General features: G+C 33.3%; 1 protein-coding gene and 1 long non-coding RNA gene across 2 annotated transcripts in view; both read right to left on the bottom strand.

Moving 5' to 3' along the window:
- Positions 1 to 4,172: 4,172 nt before the first annotated feature.
- On the bottom strand, positions 4,173 to 5,106 carry LOC140431465 (small ribosomal subunit protein eS6-like). The gene has a single exon (XM_072519387.1). It carries the CDS (start codon positions 4,973 to 4,975, stop codon positions 4,229 to 4,231), a length of 747 nt encoding a protein of 248 aa, XP_072375488.1. The 5' UTR covers positions 4,976 to 5,106; the 3' UTR covers positions 4,173 to 4,228.
- A 2,109-nt stretch (positions 5,107 to 7,215) lies between these two features.
- The window catches only part of LOC140431466 (uncharacterized), a 28,257-nt gene continuing 16,624 nt past the window's right edge, over positions 7,216 to 18,848 (bottom strand). Inside the window, exon 2 of the long non-coding RNA XR_011949682.1 lies at positions 7,216 to 7,356. This is a non-coding gene — a long non-coding RNA (uncharacterized lncRNA). The remainder of the gene's footprint in view (positions 7,357 to 18,848) is intronic.

Genomic DNA, 18,848 nt, shown 5'->3' with positions numbered 1-18,848 from the left:
GAAGAAGAGATTGAAGTTCGACAAAGAACATCATAGATAAAAAATCTTAAATTGATAAAATGAATTCAACCAGCACTAAAATAAGATCAAATCATTTTTAATACATAAAGAGTCCAATGGAAAAACCACCTAGTAGACAAATAAAATTTTCAGAAGAGCATTTCAAAATAATGTAAATCTACAATTTCCTGAAGATAATGTTAATGATCAACTTTTTAATAGTAACTCTCTGCATACTAAACATAAACATTAATTTTTCAGTTTAGAATATTAAAATACTTTATAAATTGATCTGATGACTCCACAAAAAAAAACGGGAAAAATACCGAAGATCATTAAACTTTTGTTCAGATATTAACAACAAATCTGGAACAAAAAGTGCAATATTTGGAAATTATGAAATAAAACCAGAAACTATTCACTAAAATTTATAGGTGGCTTTCATTTATATGTTCTATCTGGGAAGAAAAACTCCTTTTTAAGTAGATTGAATTACTTGAAACTTTTCTTTTGTGGAAATGTTAATACAGATGACATCCATGAAGCATTGTAAAGTTTCCTGAAAACCCGTGTTGGGAATGAACATTTTTTAAATCTTTTTCTTTTCTTTGTCGGCTGTGATTTTGTAGATTTGGTTTAATCACCATCCGATAAATGACATCAAATTTTGTCCAAGCAATATGCTTACAAAACAAAGAATCTGTAAAATGCTAATAAAGTGACCCCAGCACTTTTCTTATTTAAAAGTGGTTTTAATTAAATTGGCTGAAACTGCAGAGAGGTATGCTGAACAAATGTGCTCATTGTCCCAAGACTCAGAAATCAATTGTCGGTTTTAGTTCATTTAAATAATACATATTTGTATAATATGCAGGGTGTTACTATGCATGAAAATATAATGACATTTCGCTACATAAAATGCTTTGTTTTCCGAGATACGGGGTGTCAAAATGTTTTATTTATTGCTCTGACGCCGGTTGAGATACATAAATGAAATTTGGTGAGGTTTAATGTACATTTTTTCCATATAACTAATAATTTTATATTCTATATTGGCGTGCATACGGGTAATGGTCTTAATTTTTCAAAGAAAAAATGGTACGCCACTGAGATACTTCAAATGAAAAATAATTTTTACATTCTTTGTTTAATTTGTGACAAAAAATATTTGAAAAAAAAATTTAACATTTCTTTAATGCATTCTCAAGAACTATCTAATACAATAATATTAAATCAAAACAATAACAGACAGTGCCAGTATTACAATTTTAAATAGGTGCCAAACTACAAAGAATTTTCAAAATTACCCCCGGAAACATGACACAAGATTGAACTCTCAGCCTCATTAGTTGTCATATTTGTACAAATATTCCTGGTGCATTTCTTATTTTTACTTATATAAAAGTGCTTCAGTTAAATTGATTAAAACTTTGCAGAGAGGCAGCCTTGGCCATGATGATCAAAAGTTCTCAGCGCTTCAAGACTCAGAAACCAGTTGTTTCTATTGATTCCGTTATAGAGCTTCAAAATGTTGGTTTTAGTCCAACATTTTTCAAAATCATGAATTTGGAAACGTGCCGTCCTACAATATACAGCATCTGAATCTCAATAAACACGAATATGTCAGAAACATTAAGAAATGTCATTCATTGAGATGAACCCACTTTTGGGTCACTCACAAATGACACGGTCCAAACCCGGAAGACGAATAAACTATAAATGTCATTCCGTTACTATATTCGTGTTTATTGAATTTCAGATGCTATATATTATGGGATGGCACATTTCCAAATTCATGATTTTGAAAAGTGTTGGACTAAAACCAACATTTTGAAGCTCTATATTGCCATCAATAGAAACAACTGATTTCTGAGTCTTGAGAACTTTTGATCATCATGACCAAAGCTACCTCTCTGCAAAGTTTCAGTCAATTTAACTGTAGCACTTTTACACAAGTAAGAAATACACCAGGAATATTTGCATGAATACAACAACTAAAATACAAACTAAACATTGAATTTTGTGTCGCGTTTCAGGGGGTCATTTTGAAAATTTTTTGTAGTTTTATGCATATGCACGCCAATGATAAATATAAAATTCTTAGTTCTATGGAAAAAATCAGCAATGAAGACCTCTAAACCTCATAAAATTGCATTTGCAGATCTCAACCGGTTTCATAACAATAAATAAATCATTAGTTTGAAAGAAAAATTTCAACACACTGTATCTCGGAGAAAGAAGCATTTATAGCACACTGTATATTATACAAAGATGTATGGTTTAAGTGGACTAAAAACTACCATTTTGAACCTATGTAATCCAGAAGCAATTGATTTCAATATAATGCAATGATTTCTAAGTCTTGGGGTAATGAGAACTTTTGATCAGCCTGACCAGACACCTCTTTGCAGTTTTATTCAATTTAACTGAAACCACTTTTACATAAGAAAAGTGCCGGGGTTTCATACAAAAGTAGGGTTGCACCAAAATGAAGTATTTGGAATATTCATGTAAAGATAGTTACTTCAAATAAAATAAAAAGTTTAGATGGTGAAGCAATTGTGAAAGGTAATAGTTTTAAGTACCTAGGATCAGTATTACAGAGTAATGGGAAAATAAATGGAGATGCATGCAGCAAAATTAAGATTGGATGGATAAAGTGGAAGCAAGCAAGTCATGTGTTGTATTTGTTACCTAAACCATAAAACTGCCACAATAACAGCTATGATGTATAGTACTAAATGTTGGGCATTTAAAAAAAGCAATGAATGCTTATTGCAGCAATGAGAACATGTAGATGGATTGGGATGACAAAAAGGATAAAAGTAACAATGGATCCGTTAGTGAAAGTCTAAAGGTGGTGACAAAATGAGAGCATAGTATAAGATGGTTATGCCATATTTAACAGCAAAATGATAATCATCCAATATGAAGAATCACTGTGTTGCACATTCATTGAAGGAACAGGAGAGGAAGACCTGGTGGGAGATCCTAAGGTACTATATGTCTATGAAGGGTATTGCTACTGTAATAAACTTACGGAGAAATGTAATTATGAAAGCCAACCCTACATAGTAATAGAAGCAAAGAAAATAATGATCAAGATGGAAAAGAACAAACAAAAACACTTTTAAAGTGAATAAGATATTATGATACAGCCATGTTTCGAAAGGTAGATGGAAATTACCTATACATTAAAAATAAATTTTAAGGATCAAATATTCAATAAACAGATTCAAGAACACAAGGATGGAACAGAAAAAAAACGCAAATTTAACAAAGTATTATGACAGACATGTTAAAGTTACATATGAATTATCAAGGCATAATAAAAATGATTCTATGGAATTTCCAAGAATAGTGAAAAGGACTAAAGATGCCATAAAATGAAAGTTAATAGAACCAAACCCTAATTAGACAATATTAAAAGAGGAGCAATTGCAATTATTAAAGTCATGCAATCATATATTTTGATATACCAGTAAAATTTATAACACATGTACATATGAGATGTTAGAAAATATGTTGTAAAATATATTGAGATGATTAATAATACACAACTAAAACTTTTCGTTGCAACAAAAGTAGTTTAGCCCTGAAAAATTTTTCAATATTGAACATTTACGCAAAATTTAAATCGTTAGTCCTAAAACAAATTGTACCAAGCAACAAATCTTGTCTTATATCATTTACAATACGGTATATCTTTTACAAGAAAATAATACCCACAAATGTGACAAATAAAATCTTTACACCAAGATATTTCCACTTTCACATCAGTCATTAAAAACAATGATGTTGATAACTGATGTGAAAACAAAAATATTGATTTTGTGCAATTACAAATGTTAAAAACTGAAATGTCCAATACTAATACATGTGTGTACCTCTGGAAAAAATATATTTTTCCCTAAGTTAATGGCACTGGCAAAAAACATCAGTCTGAAAAATAAGATATATAAATATACACATACTGCCATGTATGTAATATACCTGAAGATTATATGTTATGTACCTATAGAAAAAAATGTTAGATATTTGAAGGTTACCTAAAAAATTAAAAGCAATATTTTATTGTCAATAACATCTAGTATATTAAAGTCTAGTTTGATATCCTTCAAATATCTGCTATCAATTGGAGGAACAGGGATATCAAACTAAAAATTAACACATCATTAAGCAACAACGTTTATTTCATACATTGTCTTAAAATATAAAAAATTACAATTTACTTCTGACCGCTATGCGTGCTGGATTTACTATCACGCATACTGGCAGACCTACGCCTCTTTAATAACTCACGACGAGCCTTGGATTCCTTCTTACGTTGGGCCAATAGTTTAGCATATGCATCTTCTTGTTCTTTACGTTTAAGACACCTCTTCTTCTTCAAAGCAAGACGATGACGTTTTCTTTGCAAAACAACAGGTGTAATAAGACGTTGGATCTTGGGGGCCTTGGTTCTTAACTTCTTACCTTCTTTTTGGGGTAAAGGTCTCTTTACTACATACTGACGTACATCATCTTCTTTGCCAAGATTGAAGAGCTTACGGATTCTGGATGCTCTCTTGGGTCCCAGGCGACGTGGGATGGTAGTGTCAGTAAGTCCGGGAATTTCTTGTTCTCCTTTTCTTACAATAACCAGGGCCAAAACGCTGAGATTTCCATCAACAATGCACCCACGAACTGATTTCCTTTTACGTTCACCGGTACGTCTGGGTCTGTAGCAGGAGTGACCTTTTGAAAGTAAAAGTCTGACCCTACCGTTTGTAAGAACACCCTGTTTCATGGGGAATCCTTGTTTATCGTTACCACCAGATATTTTCAATATGTAGCCCTTCCATTCATCACCAAGAGCATCGGCCTCAACTTCTTGACCCATGCGTTTTTCGTAAAAGATACGAATTTTGTGTTCGTCAACAACTTCGAAAAGTTTCTGGCAACCCGTGGCCGGGTATGAAACGTTCAACTTCATATTGACTTATTTTGCACTCAAAAACTACTATTTCAAACTTTACTTTTGGCAAATTACACTAAATACGGGAAAAACTTCTCGTTAGTGTGCACATGGAACTGCCATGTTTCAAAAAGGATATTTCAGAAAATGTCATTATCGACTTGGAAGGAAGTCAGTCTGAAGCGCCACCTATAAATATATATAGAATACTTATATGTGCCGAATATTTTACAATTAATTACAAGAATTACATTAATTACAAGAATAAAGATATTCATATAAAGAAAACGAAAGAGTTCAAATTATTTATGAACGTAATATTTATTTTAAATAGTATAAAGCTATCTAAACATTGAATTTTAAACTGTGGTGACGTCATAACTTATAAATTTCTTGTTGAGCCAATTAACAATTTTTCAATTTATTTTCATTACATTATAATAGAAAAGTTCTTTGTTAATGTGCCATAATTATTTATAGTTTTATTTGGTGCTGCAACGAGAAATAGAAATTTTTTTCAGCCCTGGTCAATTATCTGTGTAACATACTTCACATAACATGTAGGCTGAATTATAGATTAAAAGAATTTAAAATCAATGTGGCGATTTAAGTAGCATTACACTAAATTTATAATATATATAATAATATTTATAACAATTGGTTATAGTACCATGTATTTATGATGCACGGCTTCGAAAAACAAAATTAGCAATTTTGGAATGATAAGTTTTTATATTTTATACATAGGGAGTCTTTTTTACGTTTGATTGCAGTTTTAATATCAGCGGAATGTATACTTAATTATTATTATAATTTAAATCTGTTCCTTTGTCACATTTCAAAATTTTCTCAATTATGTTTTTTTTTGGAAAACGACAAATGGTAAAAACTTCCAAGGAAGCTCTACTGGCATAAATATCAAACCGTCAACCAAATAATTTGTTTGGAAGTTTGCTGATTTTTCCAAGAAAATATTTTATAATCCAACCAATATGAATGTGTAAAAACCCATAAAGCTTTTAATTACAAATAATTTTTAGATGTCTTAATGCTAAAAGTTTTTTTTATTGATTCGTAAATAAGGAGTCTTGAACATGCACAGATGTATTAAAATATTATTCCTTGTAATTTTAACTACTATGTAATTTGATATAAGGTTGAATCACGTTGAATGCTCGAATAATGACTATGGAAGTCTTGGTTGGTTGGTTGATACTAACAGAAGACTATTCTCTCTTGTGATGCCAACCATAATATAGCTTTGCCTTTTTTTAATTTTAAACTGTTTGTCCTTGTGTAGTGTAGTTAGTGTAATGTACAATTTTATGTTAATGACATTCTCTGTTGGATAGGCCAAAATTGACGAAATGCCGCTGAAGATGCTCTAGGAAGCGAAAGTACTTGAGCAAGATTTAATTAATAAACTGTGTTCGATATCTGACTTTCATTTGGTCAAAGTTAATATGTAATTGATTTTTATCTCAAATTTTGCAGAAATTGTCTCCGTCTTTAATGATGATGTAAATGATTTGTTCCCAATTTTTAGAAGTGGTAGAACAAGAAGAGTTGAATAGTGTTCGACATCCGACTGGTATGTTGCTGTCAGTTGTCTTTTTGATTTTCCGGTTTGTTTGAATTTGACAGCTATCAACAATTTTTAACCTTACACTTTTCTTAAAAATATATAACAAAAGTAAATGAATCTGAACTGAAATTTGAACAATGGTTCGTCACAAAAACAGGTAAAAATTATGTATAATCTACTGCCTATTATAAACAATTTTTTTCTAGGTATATAGTTATTGAAATTAATGAAAATGAAGCAGAACCTTCCTCATACTTAAAACTAAAAGAACCATCTCTCTATGCATGTATTCTAAAACAAGTTAAAAAATTACATGGTGACTTTGGCGAAGCTGCTATAAGAGCAGGCTTTGTATCTAAATATTTAAATGAACACACTAGAATAGGAATTATTCGAAGTAGGAGAGGACCACATAAATTTGTAACATCTGTAATTCCGCTTATTCGAGAAATTGAAGACAAACGCGTATTTATTAATATACTGTATGTAGGTGCTACTATTAGAAAATCTTTTCATTTTTTAAGAAACTATCAGCAAAAAAAGTTTGATGAGTATTGTGTTAGTTTAAAAAGTGAAGAAGACAGAAATAAATTGAAAGAAGTTATGTTAAACTTTGAGAGCATTTTAACTAGAATAGGTGTTTAAGTTTCCTGTTTATAAATAAATATACATATAAAATAAAAAATAGGCTTTATTATAAATAATAAAACATAATTTTACAATTAAATATATCAACATTTTAATTTTCTACAGTTTCCTTATGTTATTGTAAAACACAACTCACTTTATTCTGATCTCTATAATGATTGGCATCCTAAAAGAAGAAACAGTTACAAGAGTGCAAAGGGTCACATTCCAACAAAACATAAACAATACAATTATACAAAACTATAGTTGTTAGGTATACAATTTTCAGTTAGGAAAAACCAACTCCAGTTTGATGTTGGGTACTATGCAGTTATGATCATTGATATACATCAGCTTAAACAGGCCCAAGGCTTCAATGGCTTTATGTTTCTAGATTTTTATACTCATAACAATCTAAAATCTTTTTTTACTGATTCCATCCATTTTCTCCGTGGTCATCCTCTTTTCCTTTTTGTGCCAGCTTCAGTATTTATTAATACTTTGGTGACTCTTCCTTAAATGTATTCTAGCTACTTAGAGCTGAGCCATCTTAGTCTTAGAACTTTCGCAATGTTTGACATTTTTTGTTGTTCATTTATTTGCATTATTTCATTATTTGTCCTTTTTCTCCAGATATGCCCATCTTTTATACCCCATATTATATTCTTCTGAGTATATATCACTTCCATCTTCCTAGCTTCAGTCCCCTGGTTTTGCTATAGATCCAGGTCTTGCTTGCATAAAGCACCATTGGTTGGATAACCTTTGTATATATTCTTCTTTTTGCTCCTCTGGATATTTTCTTTGATCTCAGCATCTTATTTAGAGTTCCAGCAGTTTTACTACATTTAGACAGTCTTTTGATTTCTTGAGTCTCTTAATTTCTATTTGTTAATGTTACTCCCAAATAGTTGAATTGTCCAACTATCTCAAAGTTATGTTCCGTGGTCTGGGGCAAATACTTTCCAAAACTGTCCTAAATGTTCTCTCCTCCCATCTCCATATACTTTGTTGTCACTTCATTTACTTCCAGCTTATACTCCCTGGCTGTTCTTTCGAGTCTTTTAAAAATTTCTCTTAATTCTTTCAGTCTCCTTTTTACTAGGGCAAGGTCGTCCGCGTATGCTACACATTGATGACTATGGTGGTAGATTAAGCCTTTAGTGCATATATGGCTTTCCCTTAGAATTCATTCCAATATTAGATTAAAAAATACAGTAGACAGGGGGTCATCTTATCTCAGGCCTCTAGTGATATTAAAGCTGTCAGAGACATGACCTTCTATCATAACTTTACTTTTGTATTCATTCAAGAGGGATTTAGTTAATTGTATTATTTTATCCTAGAAGTCAAAATATTTTAATGTTTCTATCAATTTATCTCTGTTTATTATGTCATAAGCTTGTCGAAAATCAATAAATTCATATCAACTAGCCAGGATCTGTTTAATTTTTTTAGTGACAGCTTGAATTCATATCAACTAGCCAGGATCTGTTTTCTTTTTTTTTTTTGATCTTGATTTTTTTTTATTTGATCTCTTTAAATCAAATATGGGAATTCTAGTTTGAAAGTTTTTAGATGCCTGTTTATATATTATTCTCATAAATGTCACAGGTACTAACTTTGAGATAATATCAATATTAGTTCATTTTGAATTGGCATAATTTCTGTAGGTGATAAATTTGTAATACATTATAGTCTTAGTCCAGATTTGGCAATATGAGGTAGATATGCCAGCTTTAGAGAAATTTATTATGACAATGTTGCTTCTACGTAAATATTCTTGCTAATTTTACTAAATGTTGATTTAGTAAAGATAGCAAGAATAACACAGAAAGCACTAAATTAAAACCATATTAAAATAACATTTAAAGCATATTGTAAAGCATAAAATAGAATAAATAGTTAACTACACTCAAGCAAAATCAAAACTTGAAAGCAAAAAAGATAATGCTTATTTATACCAGGTGATTGGTCAAACTTAAGTGTGTATTGTACATGTAAAGGTAATTAAAAATACCTCATTATGTTATTAGATTTTATTAGAAAATTTATATAAAATAAAAGCCAGACGAATTTTATTTCATCTAAATAGTAAGACAAAAATCCACATGCAACAATTGAAAATTATTTTCAGCACAAATTTTCATTTCACGCAACATTTAAACCCAAGATTTTCCAGTTGTTGGTTTGGTTATAGCGGTCCTATTAGCTGGTCTACAATGTCTCTAGACCTGATAGAAAACGAAAAACTGAAGAGAATATAGTTAATAAAAACTCCTGTTTTAAGAAAATTATGTTTATCTTATTTATCAATTAAGGTAATTAAACATTGAACATCATGTTGGTCCAATTCATCCCAGATTTTCTTAAGCGCCAGAGCTTAACTCAGCCAAGTGGTTCGCATGGGTAACAGTACGCAAATCCATCTTCCCAGTGTGTCCTATAGATGCCTGATTGGATTAAGATCATGACAAGCTAGACAATGCCGACTTCTTTTAAATATTCATTAAAGATCCGTTATCGTCTATATAAATTAAATTGAGACCTGTGAATGATTTAAAAGATACTACTTGCTCATCTAAAATGGTATATTGCTCTCTTCATCTTCAAGAACCAAGTTATCATGGACATTGCAATTTATACTTGCCCAAACCAGAACTGAAACTCATCGATAGTTTATAATTTCGCAATGTTGCATTAAGAAATCAGCCTCCTTGTGTTCCGTATACTTTTGCTAATGTCTTGTGACATTAAAAATAACAACAAGTCTTGCAAAAGTAAGTATGTGCTGCTCTAGGGATAGCAGTGGACATAGCTGAATATCTGGATGATGTAACTTTCTTTCTAATCTCTGTAATTAAAGAATTTCTTGCTGCTTATCAGACATAATTTTTTTTAAAATATTTAAATTCATATTCTTTATAAAAAATATCATCAGAAGTGATAAAATAATGTAAAAGTTAATAATTGAACATATATATATATATATATATATATATATATATATATATATATATATATATATATATACATATATATATATATATATATATATATATATATATATATATATATATATATATATGTATACATATATATATATATATATATATATATATATATATATATATATATATATATATATATATATATATATATATATATATATATATATGTTTCTATAAAATAAGTGATGGATTCGACCATTACTTGATGGAAATTCATTTTATGTAACAATAAATCACTGAAAACTTTGTTTTCAAAACTTCCACAAAATAAATATATTAAAAACAATAACAGTCAAAATAAAAAGCACCACAGTGGTGTATACAAACTTAAATGTGGCTACTGCCCAAAAACTTACATCGGTCAAACTGGTAGAAATTTTAACAAACGAATAGCAGAACATAGAAGGGCTTTCAATAATAGAAAACATATTCTAGATACGCACTTCACCTTCTAAATCATAATCATTCTTTTAATGACGAATTTCAAATTCTTCACATTCAAAATAAAGGACTTTAGCTATCTTTGTTAGAATCTATGGAAATTAACAAAATAAAAAACACAGACATAATTCTAAATGGTCAACTTGAGACAACCAGTTCTCTCCTCCTCAACCTATTTCGTTAAAGACTATAAAGTGTAAACGCATACCAAAAATAGATCACTTGAGAAAGGCACTCTGCCGAAACAGCTAGTAGTAGTGATAAGATTTTATTTTGTGGAAGTTTTGAAAACAAAGTTTTCAGTGTTTTATTGTTTCTATAAAAGTTAGAATAAATGGACAATATACCACGGATTGAATTCTTTGCACCTGAGTATATCAGCCATCTAGAAAAATTACAATTAGAGTAGGATGTGGATTTTACATAAATACCTTCTGTTAGCTTTCAATCCCCCTTCTGGCCCCTTACCAGCGGAAATTCTCTTTTTCATTTAGACCTAAGTTAGGTCTTTATCCAGAACTTGCTTTCTGGTACATTGCCAATCTCTATATTTTTGGCAGGTCTTCTTAATGGTCGACAGCCAGTGGGGTTGTCTTTCAGAACTACTTTGACCAATATACACTATTGCCCAAAATAAACAGTACTGAAACTGAAACATAGATGTCTCTTTGTGCGCGCTGACATATTCAAATTAACTAGTATAGACCTGTCAAGTAATCCTTAAACAATTAATTATTAAGGCCTAATTGTTAAGACGTGGAGTACGACAGGGCTGTATTTTGTCTCCATTGTTGTTCAATATTTATTCTGAATGGGTATTTAAGGAAGCTTTAGACGGTTGTGCGAAAGGAATACTAATAAACGGTGCATGGTTGAATAACATTAGATATGCAGATGACACTATAGTTTTTGCCGATAATCTGAATGACTTACAGATATTAACAAATCGCATAACAGAAGTCAGCAACAGATACGGACTAGCTCTTAACATAAAGAAAACCAAATTTATGACAATTAGTAAAAAACCAATACTAAACGCTCAACTTACAATCAACCAACAGAATATCGAAAGAGTCGAGCAATATACATATCTAGGCACCAATTTAAATAGCCAATGGGACCACTCAACAGAAATTAAACAGCGAATAATAAAAGCAAAAGCAGCATTCGTTAGAATGAGAACTATTTTCAACAGTCGAGACATATCATTAAAAACAAAATGCCGTCTATTGAACTGCTACATATTCACAGTTTTGCTCTACGGAATGGAAGCATGGACACTGACTGTTGCATCTATGAATCGGCTCGAAGCTTTCGAAATGTGGTGTTATAGGCGCATCTTACGTATATCCTGGGTTGACAGAGTTACTAATGTGGAGGTCCTGCGTAGAATGGGGAAAGAATGTGAAATTCTCATGACCGTCAAAACTAAAAAGTTGGAATATCTAGGTCATGTAATGAGAAATCAAGAACGTTACGGCCTTCTCCAGCTGATTCTCCAAGGGAAAGTAAATGGTAAGAGAGGACCGGGAAGAAGACGCATTTCCTGGCTTCAAAATTTGCGAAAGTGGTATAACACGACTACCACTGAACTGTTCCGCGCTGCAATAAGCAAAGTGAAGATAGCCGTGATGATCGCCAACGTCCGGAACGGATAGGCACTTTAAGAAGAAGAAGAATTGTTAAAAGTGTTTCTCGTGGAGCATTATTTTCGCTCATACGGAATCGGCCGACGTAATGGTGCAAGTCTGCAATACGTGTGTGATCAATTCACACAACGGTTTAATAAACGTTCTCCAAGTAATAGTGTAATTTTGAAGGTTGTTAAAAAGTTTAGAAATACGGATAATGTATTGTGCCAACGAAAAGGAAACTCATGCGTCCCAGGACAGTTAACAACAACTTTAACCGTGAACATGTTTTTCAGCGAATCTTGGAAAATCCGAAAGCCAACCAGACAAGAACAGGGTTGCATCTTGGCTTAAAACGAACTTCCTTGCAAAGAATCCTAAAGGAGCTGGGTGCATTTTCGTATGTAATTCAGGTACATCAACAATTACATCCCAGGGATTATCACAGTAGAGTGGAATATTGTGCCAGAATTCTTGCACTACAGTATGAAAATCCTGAATTTTTGAAGAATTTTTAAAAAAGCACATTTTCATTTGTCAGGCCATGTAAATCATCGCACAAATCGATTTCTGGGCTTTGCCAGACCAGATGAAGTTTCTTTACATAGCGCAAAAGTGAGTGTCTGGTGGTCAGTTTCGGGACACGGAATCATTGGTCCATACTTTATCGAAGAAAATGGTAGGCAAGTCACACTTAATCAACAGAGGTACATATAAATTTTAACACGCTTTATTCCTGATCTACGTCAATTTTGTCGTGCACGTAATTTGGCATTTCGAGACCAATTTTTCCAGCAGGATGGGGCAACTTACCATCTGCTGTCGCAGTTCGTCAATTTCTTTAGGGACTTTTTCAAACAAATTCATTTCACGATTTTGACTTCCACTATCCTGCACGTTCTCCAGACTTAACATCTCCAGACGCATACATTTGGGGCATGGCTAAAACTGCCGCTTTTAAACGGGCACCACATTAATGAGTTAAAGATGCCGTTAGAGCCTTCTTCGCGGACTTGGACAACCTTTATTCCATAACATTACGAGAAATCTGGAATATCGGTATGAAGTCTGCCTTGAGAGAGGAGGAGCTCATTTAGAACATATTATAAAGTGTCAAGGGGTTCTAAGGAGTAGTGATGCGCAATACAAGGTGTTGCTTCCTGATAACACCTCTAGCCACTCCTACTCAATTCCTATCCTCACCTCCAAGAAGTGTGGCTTAATCACACGGGTGAACCCCGGCAAACCTGAGCAACCTTACCGGAGATTGGGTAACCAACCCCAGTGGAAAGTAGGGTCAGGGCTGACGAGGAAGGGAGAAATGGTCCTCCGAAAAGGGGGTTGGGCGATAGGCCAGTAACCTATTCTTGTAAAAAAGTACTACTACGAAACCTTCAGATAGGCCTCGGAATGGACGGATATCAAGACGACGACTCTGGCAACGGAATATGGAATTTACGCTGGGAACATGGAATGTCAGAACGCTAAATAGACCAGGAGCACAGAGGATCCTTCTACACGAACTGAAAAGATATAAAATAGGAATCACTGCAGTACAAGAAACTAAATGGTTGGGAAAAGGTATCCGGGACACTAAAACACACACTATACTGTATAGCGGTAAAGATGAAGGAAATAAAGAATTTGGAGTAGCCTTTATCGTAGATAATAAAATGAAGCACCTGATAACAGACTTTCAAGCCATCAATGAAAGAATCTGCAAGCTTAGGATAAAAACGCATTTCTTTAACATAACCCTTATAAATGTACACTGTCCCACAAATGAACAGGAAGAAGACACTAAGGTAGCCTTTTATCAAGATCTAGAACGAATCTATGACTCAATACCAAGAAACGACATGAAAATGGTGATAGGCGACACAAACGCCAAGATCGGAAAAGAAGAAGAATACACAGGGGTAATAGGGAAACATAGTTTGCATAGAGACACAAATGAGAATGGTCAGTTTCTAATAGATTTCGCAGCTGGAAAGAATATGATTATCAGTTCGACATGCTTCCCACATCGGGACATACATAAGGGCACCTGGATATCACCTGACGGAAATACGATCAATCAAATAGACCATATACTGGCTGAAAAAAGAATGGCGACGAGTATATTAGATGTAAAAAGCAGACGTGGCGCAAGCTGTGACTCAGACCATCTGCTAGTACAGGCACGGTTTAGATGCAAAATCAGTCGACAGGTAAAGGAAAAATATCCAAAACAAGAAAAACTAAACTTAGACAACCTAAAAGTCTCTGAGGTACAAGAAAGATTTGAGAGAACAGTGGATGAAAAATTACTAGAAGAAAACAGAGCAGACTCCACAATAGAAAACCAATGGAACACAATAAGCAGTATCACACTCAACACAGCGAAAGAAGTCTTAGGAACAAAGACACAACGGAGAGAAGAAACATGGTTTGATGAAGAATGCAAACAAGCTATACAGGAAAGAAATGAAGCGCATAAGAATTACATACTCAGACGTACTAGAGAGAGAAAAACAGAACATGAGAACAAAAGACGAAGAGCAGATAAACTGTGCAGGCAGAAAAAGAGAAAGTATGAAAACCAACGGATACTAAACATAGAGAGGGAGTTTAAGGAAAACGAAACACGTAGCGCATACCAATTTATCAAACATCTAAGACAAGGATACAAACCGAGGACTAGCCTCTGCAAAAATAAGAAAGGTGAAATCATTAGCGATATGGACGAAATTAAGAGAACCTGGATGACATATTTTAAGGAATTACTAAACAAAGGGACACAACCACCATTACAACAACAGTGGCAGCAGCAGGCACGACAGGAGGTACAACAACAAGAACTGGGGAAAGATGGAGAAGAAAATGAATTAACTAGACCCCCAACGCTAGAGGAGGTCCAAACGGCAATCCACATACAAAAAAGCCATAAAGCACCGGGAATAGATAAAATACCGGCAGAACTACTCAAGCAAGGAGGAAGGAATTTGACACAACAGATGTACCAGCTAATATGAGAGATATGGATAGAAGAAGAAATTCCCCAACAATGGAAGAAAAGTATAATCTGCCCTATTCATAAAAAAGGAGACAAACTGTTGTGTCAGAATTATAGAGGCATCTCTTTACTTTGTTCGGGATACAAAATACTCACAAACATCATTAATCGAAGACTACAACCTCTCACGGAAAAAATCATCGGGGAATATCAAGCAGGGTTTAGGCAAAATAGATCTACCATTGACCAACTATTTACAGTTAAACAAATACTAGCCAAAGCATGGGAATATGACATGGACGTTTACAATCTCTTTGTAGATTTTAAACAAGCCTATGATTCAATAGATAGAACAATTCTACCTAATATATTGAAAGAATTTGGCATACCATCAAAATTAATACGACTAGTGCAAATGACAATGACAGAAACAGAAGCACAGGTATGTATTCAGGGACAGATCACTGATGCGTTTACGATAACGCAAGGACTGAAACAAGGCGACGGACTAGCTCCAACGCTCTTTAATCTTGTTCTGGAATATGTAATTAGACGGTTGACGGTGAGCGGAAATAACATACTTACAAACAAGTCTACCCAATTAGCAGCATACGCAGATGACATAAACATAATGAGCAGAACAATGAATGCAGCGGAAGAAACCTACGTTGAGTTGAAACAGAGTGCAGAAGCAGTAGGGCTAGCAATAAATACAAATAAAACAAAACTACTCATACAAACCAGATCAAATAGACCGGTGCAACAACACTTTATTGACGATATAGAACATGTAAATAGATTCACATACCTAGGAATGGATCTGGTCGCAAGCAATGAAGAAGAACCGGAAATAAATAGAAGGCTTGTGCTGGCAAATAAAGCCTATTTCGCGATGGGCCACATATTCAAATCGCGAGACGTACACCGGAAAACAAAACTCCGGGTCTATAAAACAATAATCAGGCCCATAGTAAGTTATGGTTGCGAAACATGGGTGGTGACACAGAAATCTGCCAATGCATTAGATGTGTTTGAAAGAAAAATATTACGTAGGATCCTGGGCCCAATAAGTGAATACAACAACTGGCGAATTAGGTACAATAGAGAAATATACGAGCAATATAGCGAACCAACTCTAGCACAACATACTAAACTGCAGAGATTACGATGGGCAGGGCACGTGGTCCGCATGCATGAGAATAGAATCCCCAGAAAATTATTAAATGCAAGAATGCAGGGAAAAAGACCTGTTGGAAGACCTAAAAAGAGATGGGAAGATGAAGTCGATGAGGATGCCAGGAACTGCCTGGGAACGCGTTCATGGAAAAGAACAGCGGTAAATAGAGATGGTTGGAGAAGCCTGTTGAAGGAGGCCAAGGCCCGATTTGGGCTGTAGCGCCATTGGATGGATGGATAAAGTGTCAATAATATGTATTTTTTAAAACAATAAAATAATTACAAGTTCAGTACTGTTTATTTTGGGCTATACTGTATTTCTATCCATTCTTTTTATATGGTTAAGTATATCGTATATCAGAAATGACGTCCTTGTCTCTCCCTTCTACTTGCTCCATTCCGCATGTATTTCTGATCTTTTCATGCTTTACTCTTTATCTAATATATTTATCTAAGGGTCTTGACTCCTATCATTCTTAAGATCTTTATCTTAGCCGATTTAATAGGGTTTTGGTACGATGCTTATCGGCTCTGGTTTCAATATCATCACCATGTACCGCTACAACCCTGAATGGATCTTGGCTGACTGTACTTTATCACTGTTAACTTGTTTTATTTCTGTTTGTTCTTACTCTATATCATTGTGCGAATACATCGTGATGAGGTCCAAAAATTTTTCTAATTATTTCGTCCACGTTTCGTATCCATATTATTATAGGCCTGACACTGGATTTGTAGATTTTGATGTCTTTGTTAAGTTTTTCGATCTTATAAGCTTATCCATTGCATACATAAATCGGTTTGCAGCCTGGATTCCCTTTTTTATTTTGTCAGTGATTGCCGTAATTATTGCTCCTAGATCTTTAAAACGTTCAAATAATGTCCGTGTATGCTAGCAGCAACTTGTAGCCTTATGCCGTTCGGCAGTTATTTCGGCTGTTCTCACTCATTTGATTAATACGAAATTAAAAAGTAGTGGTGATATAGCGTCATCTTGCTTCAGTCGGTTGTTTATTTGAAAACTGGTGGATAATTTATTGTTCACCAGTACTTTATATACTCCACACTCCATACAAACTTTGGTCATCTGAATGAGTTCTTTAGGTATATAGAGTTTCGTCATCGAATTCCATACTTGATTTCTCTCAACGGTATCATATGCCATCCGGAAATCTATGAGGAGGATATGTGTATCGGTTTGATAAATTCCTAGCCTTAATGGCTTAATGATATTCCCCTCTAGTTAACACATGTTGTTTTGTCTCCTTTTTGTGCTTGAGCATTTTAATGTTTTCCTCCTATCTTGTTGGAATTTTTCTTTTTGCCATATAAGCGTTATTAGCTGGTATATTTGGTAATGAAGTGCTATCCCATACTTTAGAAATTCTGCTGGTATCTCATCACCCCCTGGTGCTTTGTATATATATATATATATATATATATATATATATATATATATATATAATATTGTAATATTTTTTCCATTCTATTAACTTTTAATCTTATCAATTAGCTTTCGTTATTCCTTAGTATTGGAACAAAGTTATTCCTGTAATTTCCATATAATGGTTTTTATCAAAACCAAAATTACTCAACGCGGAGTCAAACCCGGAAAACTACAGAAAGCACATATAGCTCCCGCGGAAATTTCAAGTGTACCAAACTTACCCTCTGTTACGGAAGAAACAGCCCCACAACCACAATTTATGTGAATGTGAAATAAAAAGCGTAGCAATCCAGAAATTAGGTAAGATAAAGGGTGTACCGTATGCTAGGAAGAATCAGAATTACTCTGTACCCTGGAAATACTCGGTACAACAAAGCAAAAAAAGATAACTCAGCAAAACTTTTCTATATTAGTGAGAACAAGAAACCATTAATGAAACGCTTTTAATAGGTACTACTATATTTATTGCTATATTTTTAACTATATACATGCTTCTTTATCTTATTTTATATCTCATATCATATATCTCAATATAAACATATCAAATTTTTGGATATTAAGGCAAGTTCTTCTTTAGTCACAAAAAGTTGGATGTGGCGAAGAAATAAACATATTCTAAAAAAGGAAAAACCATTAAAAAAGAAGTTTATTTCATTTTAAATATCTTTTAATATAAAGACAATGAAGCGCGGAGTTTGCGGAAATCTTAAGCAGTTTAAAGACTGAAGTGCTTGAAAATTGAAAATGATTGTACATATAGATTTATGGGCATACATTATTCCAATTTTAGAGAAACACAGATACCCAAACGACACCACCAAAATCTTTTAATAATGTAAAAACAATTAGAACGGACAGACTTACTCACAATTGGTTTTATTATTATTATTTTTATTGGAGTAAGTCTTTCCTTTCTATTTTTTTACCTATAGAAAATCGACTCACATTTATAAACTTCATCATTCTTTTAATATGCGT

Source organism: Diabrotica undecimpunctata, unplaced genomic scaffold, assembly GCF_040954645.1.
Source record: "Diabrotica undecimpunctata isolate CICGRU unplaced genomic scaffold, icDiaUnde3 ctg00000861.1, whole genome shotgun sequence".
Lineage (NCBI taxonomy): Eukaryota > Metazoa > Arthropoda > Insecta > Coleoptera > Chrysomelidae > Diabrotica > Diabrotica undecimpunctata.
This window is presented reverse-complemented; position numbering and strand designations above follow the sequence as displayed.